This window comes from Camelus ferus, chromosome 9 (assembly GCF_009834535.1).
Source record: "Camelus ferus isolate YT-003-E chromosome 9, BCGSAC_Cfer_1.0, whole genome shotgun sequence".
Classification (NCBI taxonomy): Eukaryota; Metazoa; Chordata; class Mammalia; order Artiodactyla; family Camelidae; genus Camelus; species Camelus ferus.
Window position 1 is genome coordinate 48,231,185 of NC_045704.1, and position 18,363 is coordinate 48,249,547.

Here is an 18,363-nt window from a genome sequence, read left to right on the forward strand (position 1 = left end):
GGAAACACAGTAAGGGAGCAGGGGTTAGGAAGGAATAGAAGGGAGTTATTTGTTCTACTTTCTTCTTTGTTCATTGCATCCAAGAAATGAACCTCTTTTTTTTAAATTTTTTATTGATTTATAATCATTTTACAATGTTGTGTCAAATTCCAGTGTACAGCACAATTTCTCAGTTATACATGAACATATATATATTCATTGTCACATTTTTTTCTCTGTGAGTTACCATAAGATCTTGTATATATTTCCCTGTGCTATACAGTATAATCTTGTTTATCTATTCTACAATTTTGAAATCCCGTCTATCCCTTCCTACCCTCTGCACCCTTGGCAACCACAAGGTTGTATTCTATGTCTAGGGGTCTGTTTCTGTTTTGTATTTATGCTTTTTTTGTTTGTTTGTTTGTTTGTTTGTTTGTTTGTTTTTAGATTCCACATATGAGCGATCTCATATGGTATCTTTCTTTCTCTTTCTGGCTTACTTCACTTAGAATGACATTCTCCAGGAGCATCCATGTTGCTGCAAATGGCATTATGTTGTTGGTTTTTATGGCTGAGTAGTATTCCATTGTATAAATATACCACTGCTTCTTTATCCAGTCAGCTGCTGATGGACATTTAGGCTGTTTCCATGTTTTGGCTATTGTAAATAGTGCTGCTATGAACATTGGGGTGCAGGTGTCATCCTGAAGTAGATTTCCTTCTGGATATAGGCCCAGGAGCGGGATTCCTGGGTCATATGGTAAGTCTATTCCTAGTCTTTTGAGGAATCTCCATACTGTTATCCACAGTGGCTGCACCAAACTGCATTCCCACCAGCAGTGTAGGAGGGTTCCCCTTTCTCCACAGCCTCTCCAGCATTTGTCATTTGTGGATTTTTGAATGATAGGCATTCTGACTGGTGTGAGGTGATATACCTCATTGTAGTTTTGATTTGCATTTCTCTGATAATTAGTGATATTGAGCATTTTTTCATGTGCCTATTGGTCATTTGTATGTCTTCCTTGGAGAATTGCTTGTTTAGATCTTTTGCCCATTTTTGGATTGGGTTGTTTAGTTGTTTGTCTTTAAGTCGTATGGGCTGCTTATATATTCTGGAGATCAAGCCTTTGTCGGTTTCATTTGCAAAAATTTTCTCCCATTCTGTATGTTGTCTTTTTGTTTTACTTATGGTTTCCTTTGCTGTGCAGAAGCTTGTAAGTTTCATTAGGTCCCATTTGTTTATTCTTGCTTTTATTTCTATTGCTTGAGTACTGTTCTAGGAGAACATTTTTGAGATGTATGTGAGATAATGTTTTGCCTATATTTTCTTCTAGGAGGTTTATTGTATCTTGTCTTATGCTTAAGTCTTTGATCCATTTTGAGTTTATTTTTGTGTATGGTGTAAGGGAGTGTTCTAGCTTCATTGATTTACATGCTGCTGTCCAGTTTTCCCAACACCATTTGCTGAAGAGACTGTCTTTATTCCATTGTGTATTCTTGCCTCCTTTGTTGAAGATTAGTTGACCAAGTTTGTGGGTCCATTCAAGAAATGAACCTCTTTTTTAAATGATAAAGGGGATTCAAAACGAGTGCTCAAAGAGGATGTAGATAAGCTGGGCTTGAATTTCTCTAGGTCTCCTGAGAGCCATTGTCAACAAACTCCTCTCATCACTTCTGGTCACAGCTTTGCAGCTGGTTCTCTCATGAGCCTTCCTAACCTCCTTGACTTGGACATAGAAGGGATTATTGGTCCAGCTCCAACAGGCACTGTGGAAACATTGGAATCAGGATCCTGGGATTCAGGTTGAGGTAGAGAGGATGTTCAATGAAGGAACTAGACCTGTAAGAGTGTCTGTTTACCATCTTCTATAGCAAGGTCCACAGGCTATGGCTCATGGGCGAAACCTGGCCAACTGCCTGTTTTTTTAAGAAAATTATATTGCAATAGGTCTATGGTTGCTTTCCAGCTATAACATCAAAGCTGAACGTTTGTGACAGAGGCCTTATGGCACACAAAACTGAAGATATTTACTATCTGACCTTTTTACACAAAATGTTTGTCATCCTCCGTTCTAGAGGAAAGATGGGGATGTTTTGGAGGAAGGATAACCTTGAGAAAACCCCAACTTCTGAGTCTGTTTCCTTTTCTGCAAAATAAGGGCACCATTCATTAAATCAGTCTTTCCTTTAACAAACATTTATTGATTGCTCACCATGTGCCAGAAGCTGGGCGTGCAGAGATCAATAACACCCGGGCTTGTTCTTTCAAAGGCCAACAGCAGAGATAGATGGGTAAACAAATAGTTGGAATACTTAGAGATAAATGCTCCGTGCGAGCCATGAGGATGAAGGGGACGTGTCTCACCTGGCCCAGATGAGTCTGGGAAGGCTTCTCAGGAAAACAGAAGAGGGACTCATCAGCATGGAGGGTTGCTGTGGGTGAAGATGAAATCAGCCAGGGATTGTTGCAGGCTGAATGAAGATCAAAAGGAATGAAGGAGGGGGAATTCTTCGGAGCACTAAGATAAAAGATAAAAGGGGTCAGTGAAGGGAGTTGGAGAAAGAGCAGTGAAAGAGGCAAAAGGAGAATCAGGAAAGTGTCAGGAGTGTCGTTGGGCCATACAGGGCACCATTCTACCATCCTGCCTTGACACATCTCCCTAGCTGATCATTGCCCATCTGGTGGAGGCCAGATGTCATTTCACAACTGGCTCACCATGGCACTCTGGGCAGCCACCATCAATCAGAGTTTGCCCCTGTGATGAAACCTATTGGTGATCTTAAGGTATACACAAGCTATTTGTTAATCACAAAGCACCCCCAAATATTGACTATCAACTGTTAATAAAATAAAAGGAAATAAAAACTTAATAATATGGCAGTATGTGTAATTCAATCCAGGTATCAGAATTTGAAATCTGTTTTAGTCATGTAAACGTAACACAAAACATAACCTATTTTTAATAAATTCATTATACTGTTTTCAAACTGAATCTGAAAATCATCCTTACATATGATTTCGCTGAACAAATGGATTTCTACAGTGCATGGGAATTTGAATCGATTTAAGAATGAAGCAGATTGTCCTCTTTTTTTACATTCAAAAATGTTAAAAAAAAGTAAAAAATAAATATAACACCCGTGTATCCACTACCTAGATTATTTAAAGTGCTAATATTTTGCCACTGCTTCAGAGCTTAATAAAAAGAATAAACACATTACAGATAGAGTAGATGTCCCTCTTGTGCCTCTTTCCCATCCCTTCTATCTTCCCAAAGAGTACTACTCCCTGGAAGTTAGTGGGCATCTTCCTCATCTGTGTTTTTATATTTTTACTGTATTTGTATCAATAAACATTAAACAGAATTGCTTCATGGGTTGTGAAACATCACACAAATGGTGAGGCAATGTGAAAACTTCTGCCACTTGTCTTTATCATTTGACATTATGTTTCTGAAACCCATGTTGATTCATGTGCTCATTCATTTTACAGACAGTCTGCTTTCTGTTCTTTGAAACCTGCCCAAATTGGTGAAGACAGAAAGCAGATACATCTGACAGCTTCTCGGTGGCAGTTATAAAATAATTTGGTCTCAATTTTCTTCTCTTTTATCCCCCTTCTTCTCCTTAGTCTCCTTCCTTCTTTTCCTCTCCCACTTTATTAAGTATTTTGATTGTAAAAAGAAACAGCAGAAGGAAACCTCTGAAGGGAGGATCTGAATTTAGCACCCTCTCTTCCAGAAGAGAATAGACATTTTCCAGGAGCAGCTAACATTTATCAGATACTGGCTTAGTGAAAAAACCTATAGTAAGCACTTCACATTCATTTGTTAATCCTCAGTTCCACCCTTGGAGGGCTTTCTTGCCCAAGGTCACAGAGCTGGTAGGTGGAGGTTTTAACCAGGGGGCACTCAGATGCTAGAGCTGATATGCCTAACCATTCAAAAAGAGAAGCCATACTGATCCCAAGGAGGGACAGTGTTAGGTGATCTGTTAACAGTAAGAACCCCCAGGGCTAGTGGTTTAACAACTTTTGGTATTAATTTCACTTCTAAATTAAGTATCATAATGATTGTTAATAATAAATAGTAACAAAGTACTTAAAAATTCACAGGGTTGAGTGTTAACTTCAGTTCAATTTTCTTGCCTGAACTTCTGCCACCCATTGATTTCCCTCCTGGGAACTCTCTTCTGGAACTCCCTCCTGGATATTTCCTCTTGGCTATTCTTCTATGAAGAATAAGTAAAGTGATTTTAAGTAAAATTGTATTTTAGGTCAGCATATTATGAATGATCTTATTCTAAATCTTATTTTAAAGTTCATTTTAAATATAATCTTTAATGATATTCATAACATATAAAAACACATTTTAACTTTTCTTCATTTAGTAAGTGACTCATTCTGTTGAGTTAACTTTAACTGTATAAGAAAAACACATGAATTTCTGAAAATAATTTTTATTTTGAAAATAAATTTTAAGGAAGACATTTCACATTGAGTTTTAGTTCTGAATATATTTTAAAATGCAGAATGAAGTTTAGCTATGCATTACAGCACCAAAGATAGACAGAAACTACTTTAATGATCTAATGTGTAGAATTCTTGCATTTATGCTTAAAAATTTATTTGTTTTAATTTTTGTTTAGTTTCTAAACAGTAAGAAAAAAACAGACTGTAGGCAGCTGTTTTCAAGCACTTTCCTACAAATACCACCATGTAGATGTTCTACCCAATAGTTGAATAGAGAAATTAGTTATAATTTTTACTGTATTTTCTCTTAACATTGTGGTTTGACAGTTTAAGGTGCTGCATGAGAAAATTGATCAGAATGCAGTTTAAAAATCTGGTGAAAAATCAACATGAAGGAAATTGGAGGAATTATTATCAGTTTATAACCTTCATTGACTTCTGGAATCTTAATGTCCATGTTCCCTTAGTTTGCTGCCTTTCAACAATGGTCCATTCCATGTGGCAAGAAGAGAGGAAGAGGAACACCATGTGACAAAGAATAGGAACAATTTAAGACTGTGTAATGGTCAAAACCAAGCCTGAATGGTGTTCACTAAGTCAGATAAATGGGTCAAGTGACTGAGCCATTAGAACATCTACCTGATCTTCACCAAGTCTGAAGCTGTTCACTTAAGCTCACTCAGAGGCTCTCTTTCCTGTTAATGGCAAATACTAGATACTCACTCTATGTATGTATTTATTTTTAATGGAGAGAGATGACATCCCTGCCTTTCATGATGTGAGTCTCTGTTTATTTCCCCCAGTATTTTATTATGAAAAATTTCAGTAGAGAAAAGCTGAATTACATAGTGAACAGCCACATGTCCACCACCTAGATTCTACAATCATGAACACTTTGCTATACTCATTTTTTCATTGCTCCATCTTTCTATCTATCCATCAACCCATCTTTTGTGTGGCACATTTCAAAGTAAGATGCAGATGTCTGTACACTTCTCCCCTAAACATTTCAGCATGCAAATGGTTAACTAGAATTCAATATTTGTTTATGGCTCTTTTTTTTTTTAAGGTAAAATTTATATTTAGTGAAATGCTAGTCTAAATCATACCATTTGATGAGTTTTGACAGATACCTATACCTCTTAACTGAAATCCCCTATCCAGATATAGGACACTTCCAATGCCCCAGAAAACTCCTTCTGGGGTTTTGGGACTATGATTTGTACATTGTCACCTGACAGAATCTGTCTGAGGTTGTAATTAGAGACTCAGCAAGTTGACAGTGATGAATGACCACAGAAGCAGTTTAGTTTTTGTTTGCTTTGACAGAGAAATATAATCAGATTAGGGGCTGGGGAGCCTGCTGTTTTAATTCTTGGATGCTACTTACATTCTAGTCATGCCAATTGAATGTAAAGAATATTCAGGAACTGGAAAGAAAAACTGCTTATAGCTAGCATCCACTCAGATACAGTGTATGATCATTAAACTATATTTTTAAAAGTTGATACTAAATGCATTCACATAACTGCATTGTAATACAAATTTACAAACATAGGCCTTTCAACTTTTCAAAGTTTTAGATACTAATTTTATGCATTCATAACATTTTGTCTTTTCCAAAAACTTTGCAACAATCTACCCTCCTGCTTTGAGGACAAAATTAATAAAACTCATCTTTAAAAAAATTAAATTATTGACCTATTATAGAAATTTATGGCCATGAATGTAGACTATAAAGTTGTTTTTAAATTCCTGGAGGCAATTTCTAGGAATTCTCTGCAGAACAGATTGGCCTTGGAGCCAGGCAGACCTAGGTCCAAACCTTGACTCCACTCCTGATGGACCTTCAGCAAACTGCGTAATCGCTTTTGTCCTTGATTTTTCTGTTTATAAAACAGGGACAGTACATGTATCTACCTCACAGAGTTGTTGAGAAGATTACATGAAAAGTGGCAGTAGTTTTCAGTGCTTAGCACATATTATGTACTCAAAAAAATTAATGTGATTATTTTAGTAAAGACAGGCTCACTATAAGCTTTGCTTTTAGAATATTTCTGATAATATTTATAAACCATGGGGAACATAGTGATTGTGTTTAAGAGATCACATATCCTTCATCTAGTCTTTGGTCCTGTGAAAGAACAATATCAACAGCTTTTAGTTTTTACATTAATATTTATTAAGAATTTATTAAGATGTACTAAGACATTAGATGTGGTTTCTTTGCTCCCTTATGTTCTTTGGATATGATTATAGCATTTATAGGCTTGGTGGTGAAGAACAGAAGATATTTGGTGCTAGATAGTGGAGCCTTATTTTTTATTATGGCAGCTTGCTACTTTTGTAACATGATGATTGAGTTGAATGCAATCAAAGTACAGTAACTGATGTCCCCTTCTTCCTGGACGAGTGAGCAGATGTGAGCAGACGATGAAATATTGATATTAGCATCCTTGAACATATCCAAGTGGGCAGTGTTTGGCTACTGCTTCTGTTTGAAATGATGCTATGTTTTGGTTGTGGCCTGAAGCTTTGAGGTGAAAGTTGGCATCTCCTTTTTTCCATGGAGCTCTTACCATTCAGACATGACAGAGCTGGTAAACTACTAGTTAGGCTGAGTCTTGCCTGCCTCTACTCGGTCATCTTTTTATGAATCCAGTGGCTTTTTTGTTTGTTTTTTTTTTTTAAATGGTTTTTAGCTGATGTTCATGAAGAACAGTGAGTACCTGGAACTGTGCCACTAAAGAAAGGAAATCCTATCTAAGAAGGTGCATAGCTGTGCCAGAGCTGTGTTGTAACCTGCTTTGGGCCCTCTGCTGGGAAAGTAGAATCAAGTCTCAAATAATGCCTTTTTAAATTATATCCTCCAGTACTGTATCATACCTCTCTGAATGTAAAATATCTTGTACCTGCTTTATGATACGTAGTAGTGACCATGCTTTATCAGAGCTGGTTTTAATGATGTTACTATTCTAGAATGTTTTCTTTCCAGATGATGATTGAGAAGCTAATTTAAAAAATGGTGCCAGGTACCACAACAGTTAAAAAAAAAAAAAGAATCAGATGTAAAAAGCAACCAGCTCCCACCAGTAGCTAAAATAAGAAAGATTCACACCACCAAAAGTTGGTGAGACTGTGAAGCAACCAGAATTCTCAAGTACTTTGAATAGGGATGTAAAATGGTGCAAGCTGGAAAACCGTTTGGAGGTTTCTTAAAGAGTTACACATATATCTACCTCAGTGATTTTCAAAATGACAGTAATGCTGAGGTTGAGAAACCTTGATGCACTCCATGACCCAGCCATATCATGTATTTACCCAAGAGTAAAGAAAACATGCCCACAAAAATGTCCTGTACTAGAATGCTTTAGTAGGTTTATTTATAATGGTCTCAAACTGGAAACTGAGCTCAGATGTCTATCAATAGCAGAACAGGTTAGTTAAACTGTGATCTATCCATACAATGGCATACTACTTGATAAATAAAAAGGAACAAACTATAGATACATAAGACAACGTGGATGAATACTGTCAGGGTTCAAAACACACTACCCCCAAATATAGTACTGTGGCATATTGAATATTTCAAGCTAAAGAAATTTGAGAAATGGTAGGTGCAGGAAAGACTGTCTGACCTTGCCCTGAAGCAGGTCATAAGCATCTTGGTTGGATGAGAGATGCCCTCCCTATACCTGGAGGAAAGGAACATCCTTATCTCCAATGATGGAAGGCCTCCAAGAGGAATGGATGAACATACCTTGTTAAATTTCCCCCAGTTTACTATTCTTAGTTCATACTCATTTGCCACATTTCCCCACAATTTTCCACTTCTCATCAAACCTAGTATAAAACACTCAAGTTTAACAGTTTCTTCAGATCTTCACTCCCTTGTGAAGGCTCCCATGTCATGCAAAACATTAATACATTTATAAGCCTTTCTTTTGTTGATCTATCTTTTGTTATAGAGCCCCAGCTGAGAACCTTGAAGGGTAGAAGAAAAATATTCTTTTCTCCCCTAAAATTAAAAAAAAATTACTCTGAGTAGAAAGGGGCTGAAAACTAAAAATTATAAACTGTAATGATAGAATGTATATGACATTCTAGACTAGGCAGAACTAAACTATAGAGTTAGAAAACAGATCAGTGATTGCTTCTTGGAGTGGGAGACTGATTGGAAAGGAGTTCTAGAGAACTTTCTGCAATTTAAAAGGCGTTTGGCAAAAGTGGTTGAATATTAAGTACACAAGATCAAAGCACTTGACTGTATGTAAATTATACCTTGAAAAAACTGGGAAAAAAAGGCAACCAACCGGTGAGTTTGGAAGATCTTGGAAGATCTTTTTCTTCCAAACAGCTTTCCATTGATTGCCCCTCAGTCTCTACACATTCTATTTTCAGTGTTTCATTTTAGTCACTTTGGTAATTGTATTTCACTTTGTGTTTTGTTTATATTTCTCCAAAAACTACTGAAGTTGAGCATCTTTTCATATGTTTATTGCCTTTTGGATATCATCTTTTTGAAAGTTTTGTTCTGGTCTTTTGCCCATTTTCCCACTTATTTGTAGGAGTTATATACTCTGGATACAAGTCCTTTGTTGTATATATGTATCGTAAGTATCTTCTCTCACTCTGTAGGTTGACTTTTCACTCTGGATGGTGTCTTATGATGAACATTCTTAATTTTAATGTAGTTCAATTTATGTATTTTTTCTTTATTAGTGCTTTTTCTGTTGTTAGAAACTTTTTGCCTACTTCAAGATCACGAAGATGTTCTGTATTTTCTGCTAAAAGAGTTATTGTTTGACCTTAAAAATACAGATTGGCAATCCAAATGAAATCTATTTTTGTTTTTGATGTGAAGTAAGAGTCCAAATAAAGTCTTTTCCATAAGGATATCCAAATGTCCTAGCACCGTTTTTTTGAAAAGACTTTTTCCTCCATTGATGCATGTTCTGGAAGACTTGCAAAACATGTATGTATATTGATGTAAAATTGATGTAAATGGTTCAAACTCTACACACAGTTCTCCTATTTTCACACAATATTATTGGCACATATAGCCTATTAATGGCTACATAGTATTTCACTGTATGGATAAAGAATTTAATTCCCTTAAAGTGAACAGTTAAAGAGTATCAAGTTTCTGTTATTGTTGTTATTAAGATGCTGTAATATACATTTTGTCCAAAGTGAGTGCCAGTTGTTGGTTTCCTAAAGATAAATTGCTAGGAGTGGGAATTGCTGGTCTAAGGTGCAAGGCAGTTTTAAAGTAAGGTAGTATCAATTTTCAGTCTCACCCAGAGTATGTAAACCTATTTCTCCACATTCTCACCAACAGTGACAATTATTGATCTTTTAAAATCTTTGCTAAGTCGGGTGGAAAGAAAACATTGCTTTCATTTCCAATATTTTTTAAAAAGTTAAACAGCTTTGTACTATATCCTTATGGGCTATTTTATTTTTTATTTTTTGGGGGGTGGCCTTTTTAAATCTTCCATTTTTCTTCTGAGGTTGTCTTTTTTTTTTTTTTAATTGGTTTATTGGTTTATAAACATAGCAGATAAGAGTGTTATCTCGCAGTTTCCCCAGTTTGGCTTTTTAACCTCATATTGTCTTTCGAGCACTAGTTTGTTTTTTTCTAATGTCTTGACAAGAAATCTTTAATCTCTTAGAATTCAGCGGTCTTTATACACTTCCACGTTAAAAAAATTAGACATGCACTCTCACTACAGATGGAATTTGTCTTGGACTGTCTTCTCTGATGCTTAACCAGGTTCCCTTGTGGAAATTACATGGTGTTACTTAGCAGTTTGAAATTTTGCCTTCGTATCTCATGTATCTAGTTGAACTCGGTTTTAATTCAACCAGTCTTAGTAACTAACTTCCATCCAAAAGCGATTGAAAGCCTCTGGCGTCCAGGGCCCAGGTGGGCGGGGCCGGCGTGTTTCCGACAGGCTTGCCCCGCCTCATCCCACTCGTCCACCCTCGAGGGGGCGGGGCCAAATGACGCTACGTATGCGCGCTCAGTTGCCATAGCAGCCATGGGGCGTGTACTTCGCAAAGAAGCGAAACCTAGGGAGGCCTGGGCGCTGAGATGGTCGCCTGCGTGCGTAACGTTGACGCGTGACGTCAGCTGGGCCTCGAGGCGCATGCGCGGTGCATGTGTTTGGGCCCTCAGGCCACCGTCGTCCAGCGTTCGGCGACGGCGCGACCTGGAGGTGTGCTTCCGCTACGGGTGTCTTGAGGGAGGGTCCCGGCCTTTAGGGGTGGTACCTTCCTTCCCAGCGGCGGAGGCTCAGAAGACCTGAAGGAGCGACGCCCCCGGGAATCATCCCCGGGAGCGGAAGTGGAGAATGCCCTCCTCGAGTGAGGAGAGCGAGTGAATCGCAGACTCAGGGCTGAGGTGGGCGTGAGCGAAGGTAATCCAGGCCCAGGTTCCGAGCCCGCGTCCTCCTTCGACTTTCCTGTGGTGAGACAGTGGCTGGGACTGAGGGTTTCTCCAGCTCAGGGGCCAGGCCTCTTGAATGGAGCTTGGGGCTCAGTTCCACCGGAGGAAACGAGTTGTTGGGTGCCCCGGCCCAAAGTAAAGCGCTGGATACCCACTAGGCATTATTTTCACCGTTGTTGGGAGGAGGAGTTGGTAGAAACACTTCTAAAACTCCTTTGTAAGTGTTAATTGGAGAGGTGACAATTGTTGACGAGGTTTTGTGCATTTTATGTTAGCCTGGAGAATTTTGCAGGTTTTCCCTTCGTGGCTTTGGGCAGGGGGCTACGGGACTTCCTGCTCGACTCTGCAGAATAAGAATGGTAATATTGACCCTTGTAGCAGAATTATGATGCCACAAAGCTCCATGAAGTGCTTAATGAGAGGGACAGAGGAAACATTCTGAAAAATTTACTTACATCCTATAAACATGCTGTTTTGTTGTTGTTACGCATTGGAGTGCTAGAGTGAAGTTGAAGTGCATTATTATGACTTATATTCAAAACTTCATCAGAGGACCGCCTTTTGTGCTAGTCTGATATCCTTTCAATTATTCGGTAAATACTTATTGAGTGCTTGCTGTGTACTAAGCACTGTTCTAACCTCTTGGGATGATAAATGAGCAATCAAAGATCTCTGTCCGATGGAGCTTAGATTGCAATTTTGGGAAGACAAAATAAATAGTAAATATAAATAAGTAAATTATATGTTAGAAGGAAAAGAGTGCCATGGAAATGCAAGAGTACCATTGGTAATGCAAGATGCAGTTTTCTTTATTTTTCTATTGTTTGTTTGTTTGCTTTTGTTTTGGGGGGGAGGTAATTAAGTTTATTATTGTTTTAAGGGAGGCACTGAGGATTGAACCCAGGACCTCATGCATGCTAAACATGGACTCACTCTACCACTGAGCTATACTCTCCCCTCTGCAAGATGCAATTTTAAATTAGAATGTCAGGTAGGCTTCACAGAGAAAATGATACTTGAGTAAATACTTGAAGGAGGTGAAGGAAGTAGCTTTGCAGATATCTGAGGTAAGAGCATTCTATGCAGAGGGACTGACCAGTTCAAAGACTTTCTGATTGTAGTGTGCCTGGTGTCTTCATTGAACAGCAAAAAAGTGTGTGTGGCTGGAACACAATGAGTAAGGGGTAGGACTAGAACATTAGGGTAGAGATAGGATGTTCCTGGAAGGCAGAAATCTTCAAGGGCCTTGTAGGCTTTGTAAGGACTTAGTGACTTTGCAGCACAATTTTGAGCAGAACAGAGATACAGTCTAACTTAGGTTTCACAAGATTACTCTGGTCAGTATGTTTCAGAATAGAATATAGGAGGCAAGAATAGATGCAAAGAGACCAGTTAGAAGGCTATGGAAGTAATCCAGGAGAGAGTTGACAGTGTCTGCAGTCAGGCTGGTAGCAAGAGATAGGTGAGAAGCGGTTGGATTCTAGGCACCACGATAGTAGGAAACAATGTTTGGATAAATTATGGATTATTGACCTGAACACTACTCAATATAATATATAATTTATATATAATGTGTAATTTTGGTCTGTGTACTGCAGGTATGGTCAGGAAGAACAGTGGAGTGTTTGAATTGCCTTAGTTCTCATGTGAAAGTAATTACCTCTTAGCTTACTATGAGTTTAGGACTTACAGGCATTAATTAGGATGTGAAGTTAATGACTAAAATAAGACTTTTTCCAAAATAGGATATAGTTGAGATCTCAGGGTGGTTGTGGGTTCCAGTAATCACGGTGTAAGTTAGGACAAATAACTTGTAATAAATTTTCACTTGCTTTTATTTAGGATTTTAGTGAATGTGAAAATGACTGCTTTTTGCCTTCTTTCAGCAATTAAAGTTAAGGTTAAAAAAGTAGATCTAAGGTAAGCAAATGACATTGATGGGTACTTATGACTATTGTCCACAGATTTCATGCATCTTAATATACTGTGGCAAACAAATGACTGAGAAGATACTTGTTACTTCAAGAAACTTACAAGCTAGTAGAGACTTGTAAATAATTTTAAAAAATATGTAAAAGGATGAAAAAAGTGTTAAGAGAACAGTACAAAGTGAATGCTAATAGAATACAGTCTTCAGGATGTCATCGTGTTTATTGTAGTGCTGGTTCACCTTTATCTGCCATTTTAATCATCGAACTGGTGTAGAATGTGTTGAATATGCTAAATAAATGCAGAACTCAGGAACTGAAGCACCTATTGATTAACATTGCGCCAACAAGTACCACATAATACTCATTGCTGTATCTGCTGGAATTTAGAACTTTTTCAACACGATGCCATTAAGCCTTGCATCTTTCTCTTATATGCATTTCCCTTTCCAGTAGACAGATGTTTTTGGTTTCTTAGGTACACAGAATGTAGGGTGACTATTTGTAATTTGTATATTCAGTAAGGATATTTCTTTAGTTTAAAATGATTCTGTCAAAGTGTGTTAAGTTTTAGTGGCAAAAAAGTAATATTTTATAATATAATCAAGGAGCTATCTGACTGATAATATGAGGCACGAATCTGTAGTTTAGAGACATGCCAGAGTGAACTGTAGATCAGTTTCAGCATTGAGCAGGAGGCTAACCAGTCAAGTACACCACAGTTAACAAGCATTATGGTGGATGAGTGTTAGTTGGTAGCCTGTAAAGGTGATTTGGTACCACCAAAGTGCATGACTTAGCAAGAGAGTAAGATGTGGACAGAGGACATATTTGGCAATCCTGGTAGGTGAGTAAGGGTGGTGGCAGAGAGGTCTGGAGGCAGGATCAGTACTGGGTTCAGGTACAGGAATCTCTTCCTGGAAGGAAGTGAGATGTGGAGGGAGCTAAAAAAAAAAAAAAAAAAGCTCAAAGTCACTTGTTAGAGCTTGATCAAAGGTCTTGTTCAGGGATAAATCTTAGTCTAAGCAAGTGTTTGGGGCCCTGCGGGTGATGTCTCAGCCATAGGTAGAGGAGAACTTTTGGGAGGAGCTAGGTGGGTTACCTTGGTAATACAAGCTACCATTTACTGATTAATATTCTTTGGTGTATGCTTTTTATATGCTAGCCTGTTTTATCTTCATCTAAAAAGAGTGATACCTCAGTTTTTTAAATAAGAAACCGAGATGTAAAATGATTTGCCCAAGGCCACTTACTAAGTTGTTTAAGTGGTACAGCTGAAATTTGAGCCCAGGTCTGTTGGATGTCAGAGCCTTTACTCTTTCTTTCTTCCAGATTGCCTCATTATGTAATGCATTGTGTTTTTATTAGTCTTCCCATTTTATGTGGTTTGTCATGAATGTGATCCAATTGGCAGTGGATGAGATTTCACTCACTAATAAATTTGATTCATTTAATTGTGTGTTTTCTTTTTCTAGATTTTAATTTAATTTGAAAATGAGTAAGTGCAGAAAGCCACCACTGGGTTCAAGTCCTGAGACATTCAGCCCAGATGTTCTTGCTGACATTTTTGAACTCTTTGCCAAGAACTTTTCTTATGGCAAGCCTCTTAATAATGAGTGGCAGTTACCAGATCCCAGTGAGATTTTCACCTGTGACCACACGGAACTTAATGCATTTCTTAATTTGAAGAACTCCCTAAATGAAGTAAAAAACCTGCTGAGTGATAAGAAACTGGATGAGTGGCATGAGCACACTGCTTTCACTAATAAAGCTGGGAAAATAATTTCTCATGTAAGAAAATCTGTGAACGCTGAACTTTGTACTCAGGCATGGTGTAAGTTTCATGAAATTTTGTGCAGCTTTCCGCTTATTCCACAGGAAGCTTTTCAGAATGGAAAACTGAATTCTCTACACCTTTGTGAAGCTCCTGGAGCTTTTATAGCTAGTCTCAATCACTATTTAAAATCCCATCGATTCCCCTGTGACTGGAGTTGGGTAGCTAATACTCTGAATCCATACCATGAAGCAAATGACAATCTTATGATGATTATGGATGACCGACTTATTGCAAATACCTTGCCTTGCTGGTACTTTGGTCCGGATAACACTGGTGATATCATGACCTTGAAATATCTGACTGGACTTCAGAATTTCATAAGCAGCATGGCTACTGTTCACTTGATCACTGCAGATGGGAGTTTTGATTGCCAAGGAAACCCAGGTGAACAAGAAGCTTTGGTCTCTTCTTTGCATTACTGTGAAGTTGTCACTGCATTGATGACTCTTGGAAATGGTGGCTCTTTGGTTTTGAAGATGTTTACTTTGTTTGAACATTGTTCCATAAATCTGATGTACCTGCTAAACTGTTCTTTTGACCAAGTCCATGTTTTCAAACCTGCTACCAGCAAGGCAGGAAACTCAGAAGTCTATGTGGTATGTCTCTACTATAAGGGGAGAGAGGCGATCTACCCTCTGTTATCTAAGATGGTGCTGAATTTTGGGTCTGAAATAACCAGGAAAGCTCTCTTTCCCCATCATATGATTCCCGAGTCTTTTCTTAAAAGACACGAAGAATGTTGTGTGTTCTTTCATAAATACCAGCTAGAGACTATTTCTGAGAACATTCGTCTGTTTGAGTGCATGGGAAAAGGGGAACAAGCAAAGCTGAATAGTTTAAGGGACTGTGCTGTTCAGTATTTCATGCAGAAGTTTCAATTGAAGCCTCTATCCAGAAATAATTGGCTAGTAAAAAAATCTAATATTGGTTGTAGTACAAATACAAAATGGTTTGGGCAGAGGAACAGATACTTTAAGACCTACAATGAACGGAAAATGCTGGAAACGCTTTCATGGAAAGATAAGGTAGCCAAAGGATACTTTAATATTTGGGCCGAAGAACATGCTGCGTATCACCCTGGGCAGAGTTCTCTCTTAGAAGGGACAGCTTCCAATCTGGAGTGTCACTTATGGCAGATTTTACAGGGAAGGAAACTGCCAAAGGTAAAATGTTCTCCTTTCTGTGATGGTGAAATTTTAAAGGCTCTCAATGAAGCAATTGAAAAGTCATTAGGGGGAGCCTTGAATTTGGATTCCAAGTTTAGGCCAAAACAGCAATATTATTGTTCTTGTCACATTTTTTCTGAAGAATTGATATTTTCTGAATTGTTTAGCCTTACCAAGTGCCTTCAGGATGAGCAGGATATAGAGCCCAGCAATCAAATAAAGTGCCTGCTTGTGGGTTTTCCAACTCCCCATGATATCAAAATGCATATACCATTGGAAATTCAACTCCTGGAATCAGCTGAACTCATGACTTTTGGTTGTTCTTTGCTTCATGATGGAGACCCAACTTACCAGCAGTTATTTTTGGACTGCCTTCTGCATTCATTGCAGCAGCTTCATACAGGAGATGTTATGATTTTGCCTGTACTTTCTTGTTTCACAAGATTTATGGCTGGTTTGATCTTTGTACTCCACAGCTGTTTCAGATTCATTACATTTTCTTGTCCCATATCCTCTGAGACCCTGAAGACCTGTGCAGTCCTGCTATGTGTTGGTTATCAGGACCTTCCAAATCCAGTTTTCCAGTATCTACAGAATGTGAACGAATTACTGAGTGCTCTCGTTAACTCTGATGCACCCCAGCAGGTTTTACAGTTTGTGCCAATGGAGGTGCTCCTTAAGGGTGCACTACTTGATTTTTTGTGGGATTTGAATGCTGCCATTGGTAAAAGGCATTTGCATTTGATTATTCAAGGAGAGAGAGAAGAAATCATCAGCAGCCTTCAGTTACAAAATTGAACTTGTCCTTGAAAATTTAACTTTATGGCTTTTTACAGTTTCCATTGATATTGCATCCCTTTGCTGTTAATTTAAAACCTTTTATCTTGAGGAAGGGCCAACTTTTGCATCATTTAAAGTCTTATTATTTTTGAAAAGCCATCAGCTAGTCTCCATCTCTGGGGTATATACGCCCACAGGCATAGAGTTTTACACGTCATAGAATCTGTGCAATGATGATATTTAACTTCAAACATGAAAAGTGTGTATGTGCTTGGATGGACACACTGATGCTTGCATATGCAGTTTATTGGTCTTATTTATCTACTTAAGATTTGCACCTGTGTGCCTTCATTCAGATTTGATTTTTTTCCAACTAATTTTCTCTCAATGGCTAATACTGTTAATAAGTTAATAGAGATCTTTGATGAAAGGAATTGAACCACTCCTCAGCAACACTGATTTCCTTTAACACTGACTATGTCAGTTATGAATTTGGAGAACTCATCTTGCCAGATATCTTGATATGTGCCATTCATTGCCTTGAAGCCATTGATCCAGTTTACTTCTGTGGTTCAAATGAAGCTGCTGTGCTGTTTTATAAATATTTTTACCGACCACAATCATCCAGCTAGAAAGGATATCAGGACAGTGTCAAACCAAAGATCATGTTTAAAATAAAGTTACTGTGTCCAAAACTCTCCTGTATCCTGAAAAGCTTTCTTTAGCAATGGTATAGTAATTTTTAACTTCTGGGAAACAATCTGTGAACTAAAAGATTTTTTTTAAATTGCAAAATAGTGTTTATGGTCTCATATTGGGATCATGAATATGATGAATACAGTGAAGACTGAAGAAAAATTTTAACACCTTCAGAATGATGGTTTAACATTTAAAATTTTAATCTTTACTAATTCTTTTTTTAGTATGATAATAGCACCTTACCAAAAGATTAACCATAAGATGGTTATTATGTTTGATTTCTTTTAAATTATATATGTTTGCCTGTAAAAATGGACTATTCTGGCCAGCTCTATTAAGCAAATCTTCATTACTTTGAAATTCCATGAAGTGGAGAATATTTGTATTCTCACACGTGCATGTTAGACATTTTTGTTAGTTATATGAAAAATAGATGTATTCTTTGATGTATTTGGTTGATAAATATTAATCTGAATTTTTTCATGTCCTTTGCTATTTTGAGTTTCATTATAAATTCATGAATAAAGTCATTAGCAGAGAGATTTTGTGTTCATTTTTTTAAAGAGAATCATGGGGAAAGTTAAAAATATAACTTGGAAACAGATTTTTTAAAAGGAAGGTTTGAATGAGAGTTAATGTTCCTTCATTTCCTCTGATTTGTATTCATTAAAATTTAGTCCTTAATATTGTAATATTTATGGAATCTCTACTTCGGGAAAGAAAATGAATCCTTGAGGGAAGAAGTGGGTAGATTTAGTTCTTGCCAGGGAGGGTATGGAGTCCTGGAGGTAGATTTCTGCAAGAAATGTTGTTTCCTACTGGTGACTTTTTAGAAGCCGTTTCCATGATAAAAGTCTGATAGAAAATTGGTTACCAAGACAGAATTAAAAACCACTCTTGGGAAACCTTGGCATTTAATAGTATTTATGTCTTGGTTAGTTTGGTTCAATATACTGACTCAATTTATTTTTACTTGCTTTAACCATTTGATTACAATGAATTTGAAAGCCTAGGTCCAGGTTCTGATATTAAAATTTTCTTTTAAGCCC

At 37.6% G+C, this 18,363-nt stretch overlaps 2 protein-coding genes across 5 annotated transcripts in view; both read left to right on the plus strand.

The window, feature by feature from the left end:
* Window positions 1–10,628: 10,628 nt before the first annotated feature.
* Window positions 10,629–17,852, plus strand: CMTR2 (cap methyltransferase 2). 4 transcript variants are annotated; one of them, XM_032486700.1, is made up of 2 exons: window positions 10,629–10,674; window positions 14,308–17,852. In XM_032486700.1, the coding sequence occupies exon 2, from the start codon at window positions 14,327–14,329 to the stop codon at window positions 16,631–16,633; it is 2,307 nt and encodes a 768-aa protein (XP_032342591.1). In that variant the 5' UTR covers window positions 10,629–10,674; window positions 14,308–14,326; the 3' UTR covers window positions 16,634–17,852. The 4 variants fall into 4 exon arrangements, with proteins under 4 accessions (XP_032342591.1, XP_032342590.1, XP_014413876.1 ...); XM_032486699.1 differs by lacking the exon at window positions 10,629–10,674 and adding an exon at window positions 10,730–10,859; XM_014558390.2 differs by lacking the exon at window positions 10,629–10,674 and adding an exon at window positions 10,737–10,875.
* HYDIN (HYDIN axonemal central pair apparatus protein) overlaps window positions 10,742–18,363 on the plus strand; it is a 373,932-nt gene continuing 366,310 nt past the window's right edge. Inside the window, exon 1 of the mRNA XM_032486698.1 lies at window positions 10,742–10,875. The gene's annotated coding sequence lies outside the window, so the exon portion shown is untranslated. The remainder of the gene's footprint in view (window positions 10,876–18,363) is intronic.

Coding starts and splice junctions, on each gene's coding strand:
- CMTR2 (XM_032486700.1), top strand. CDS start 14,327: ATGAGTAAGTGCAGAAAGCCACCACTGGGTTCAAGTCCTGAGACATTC.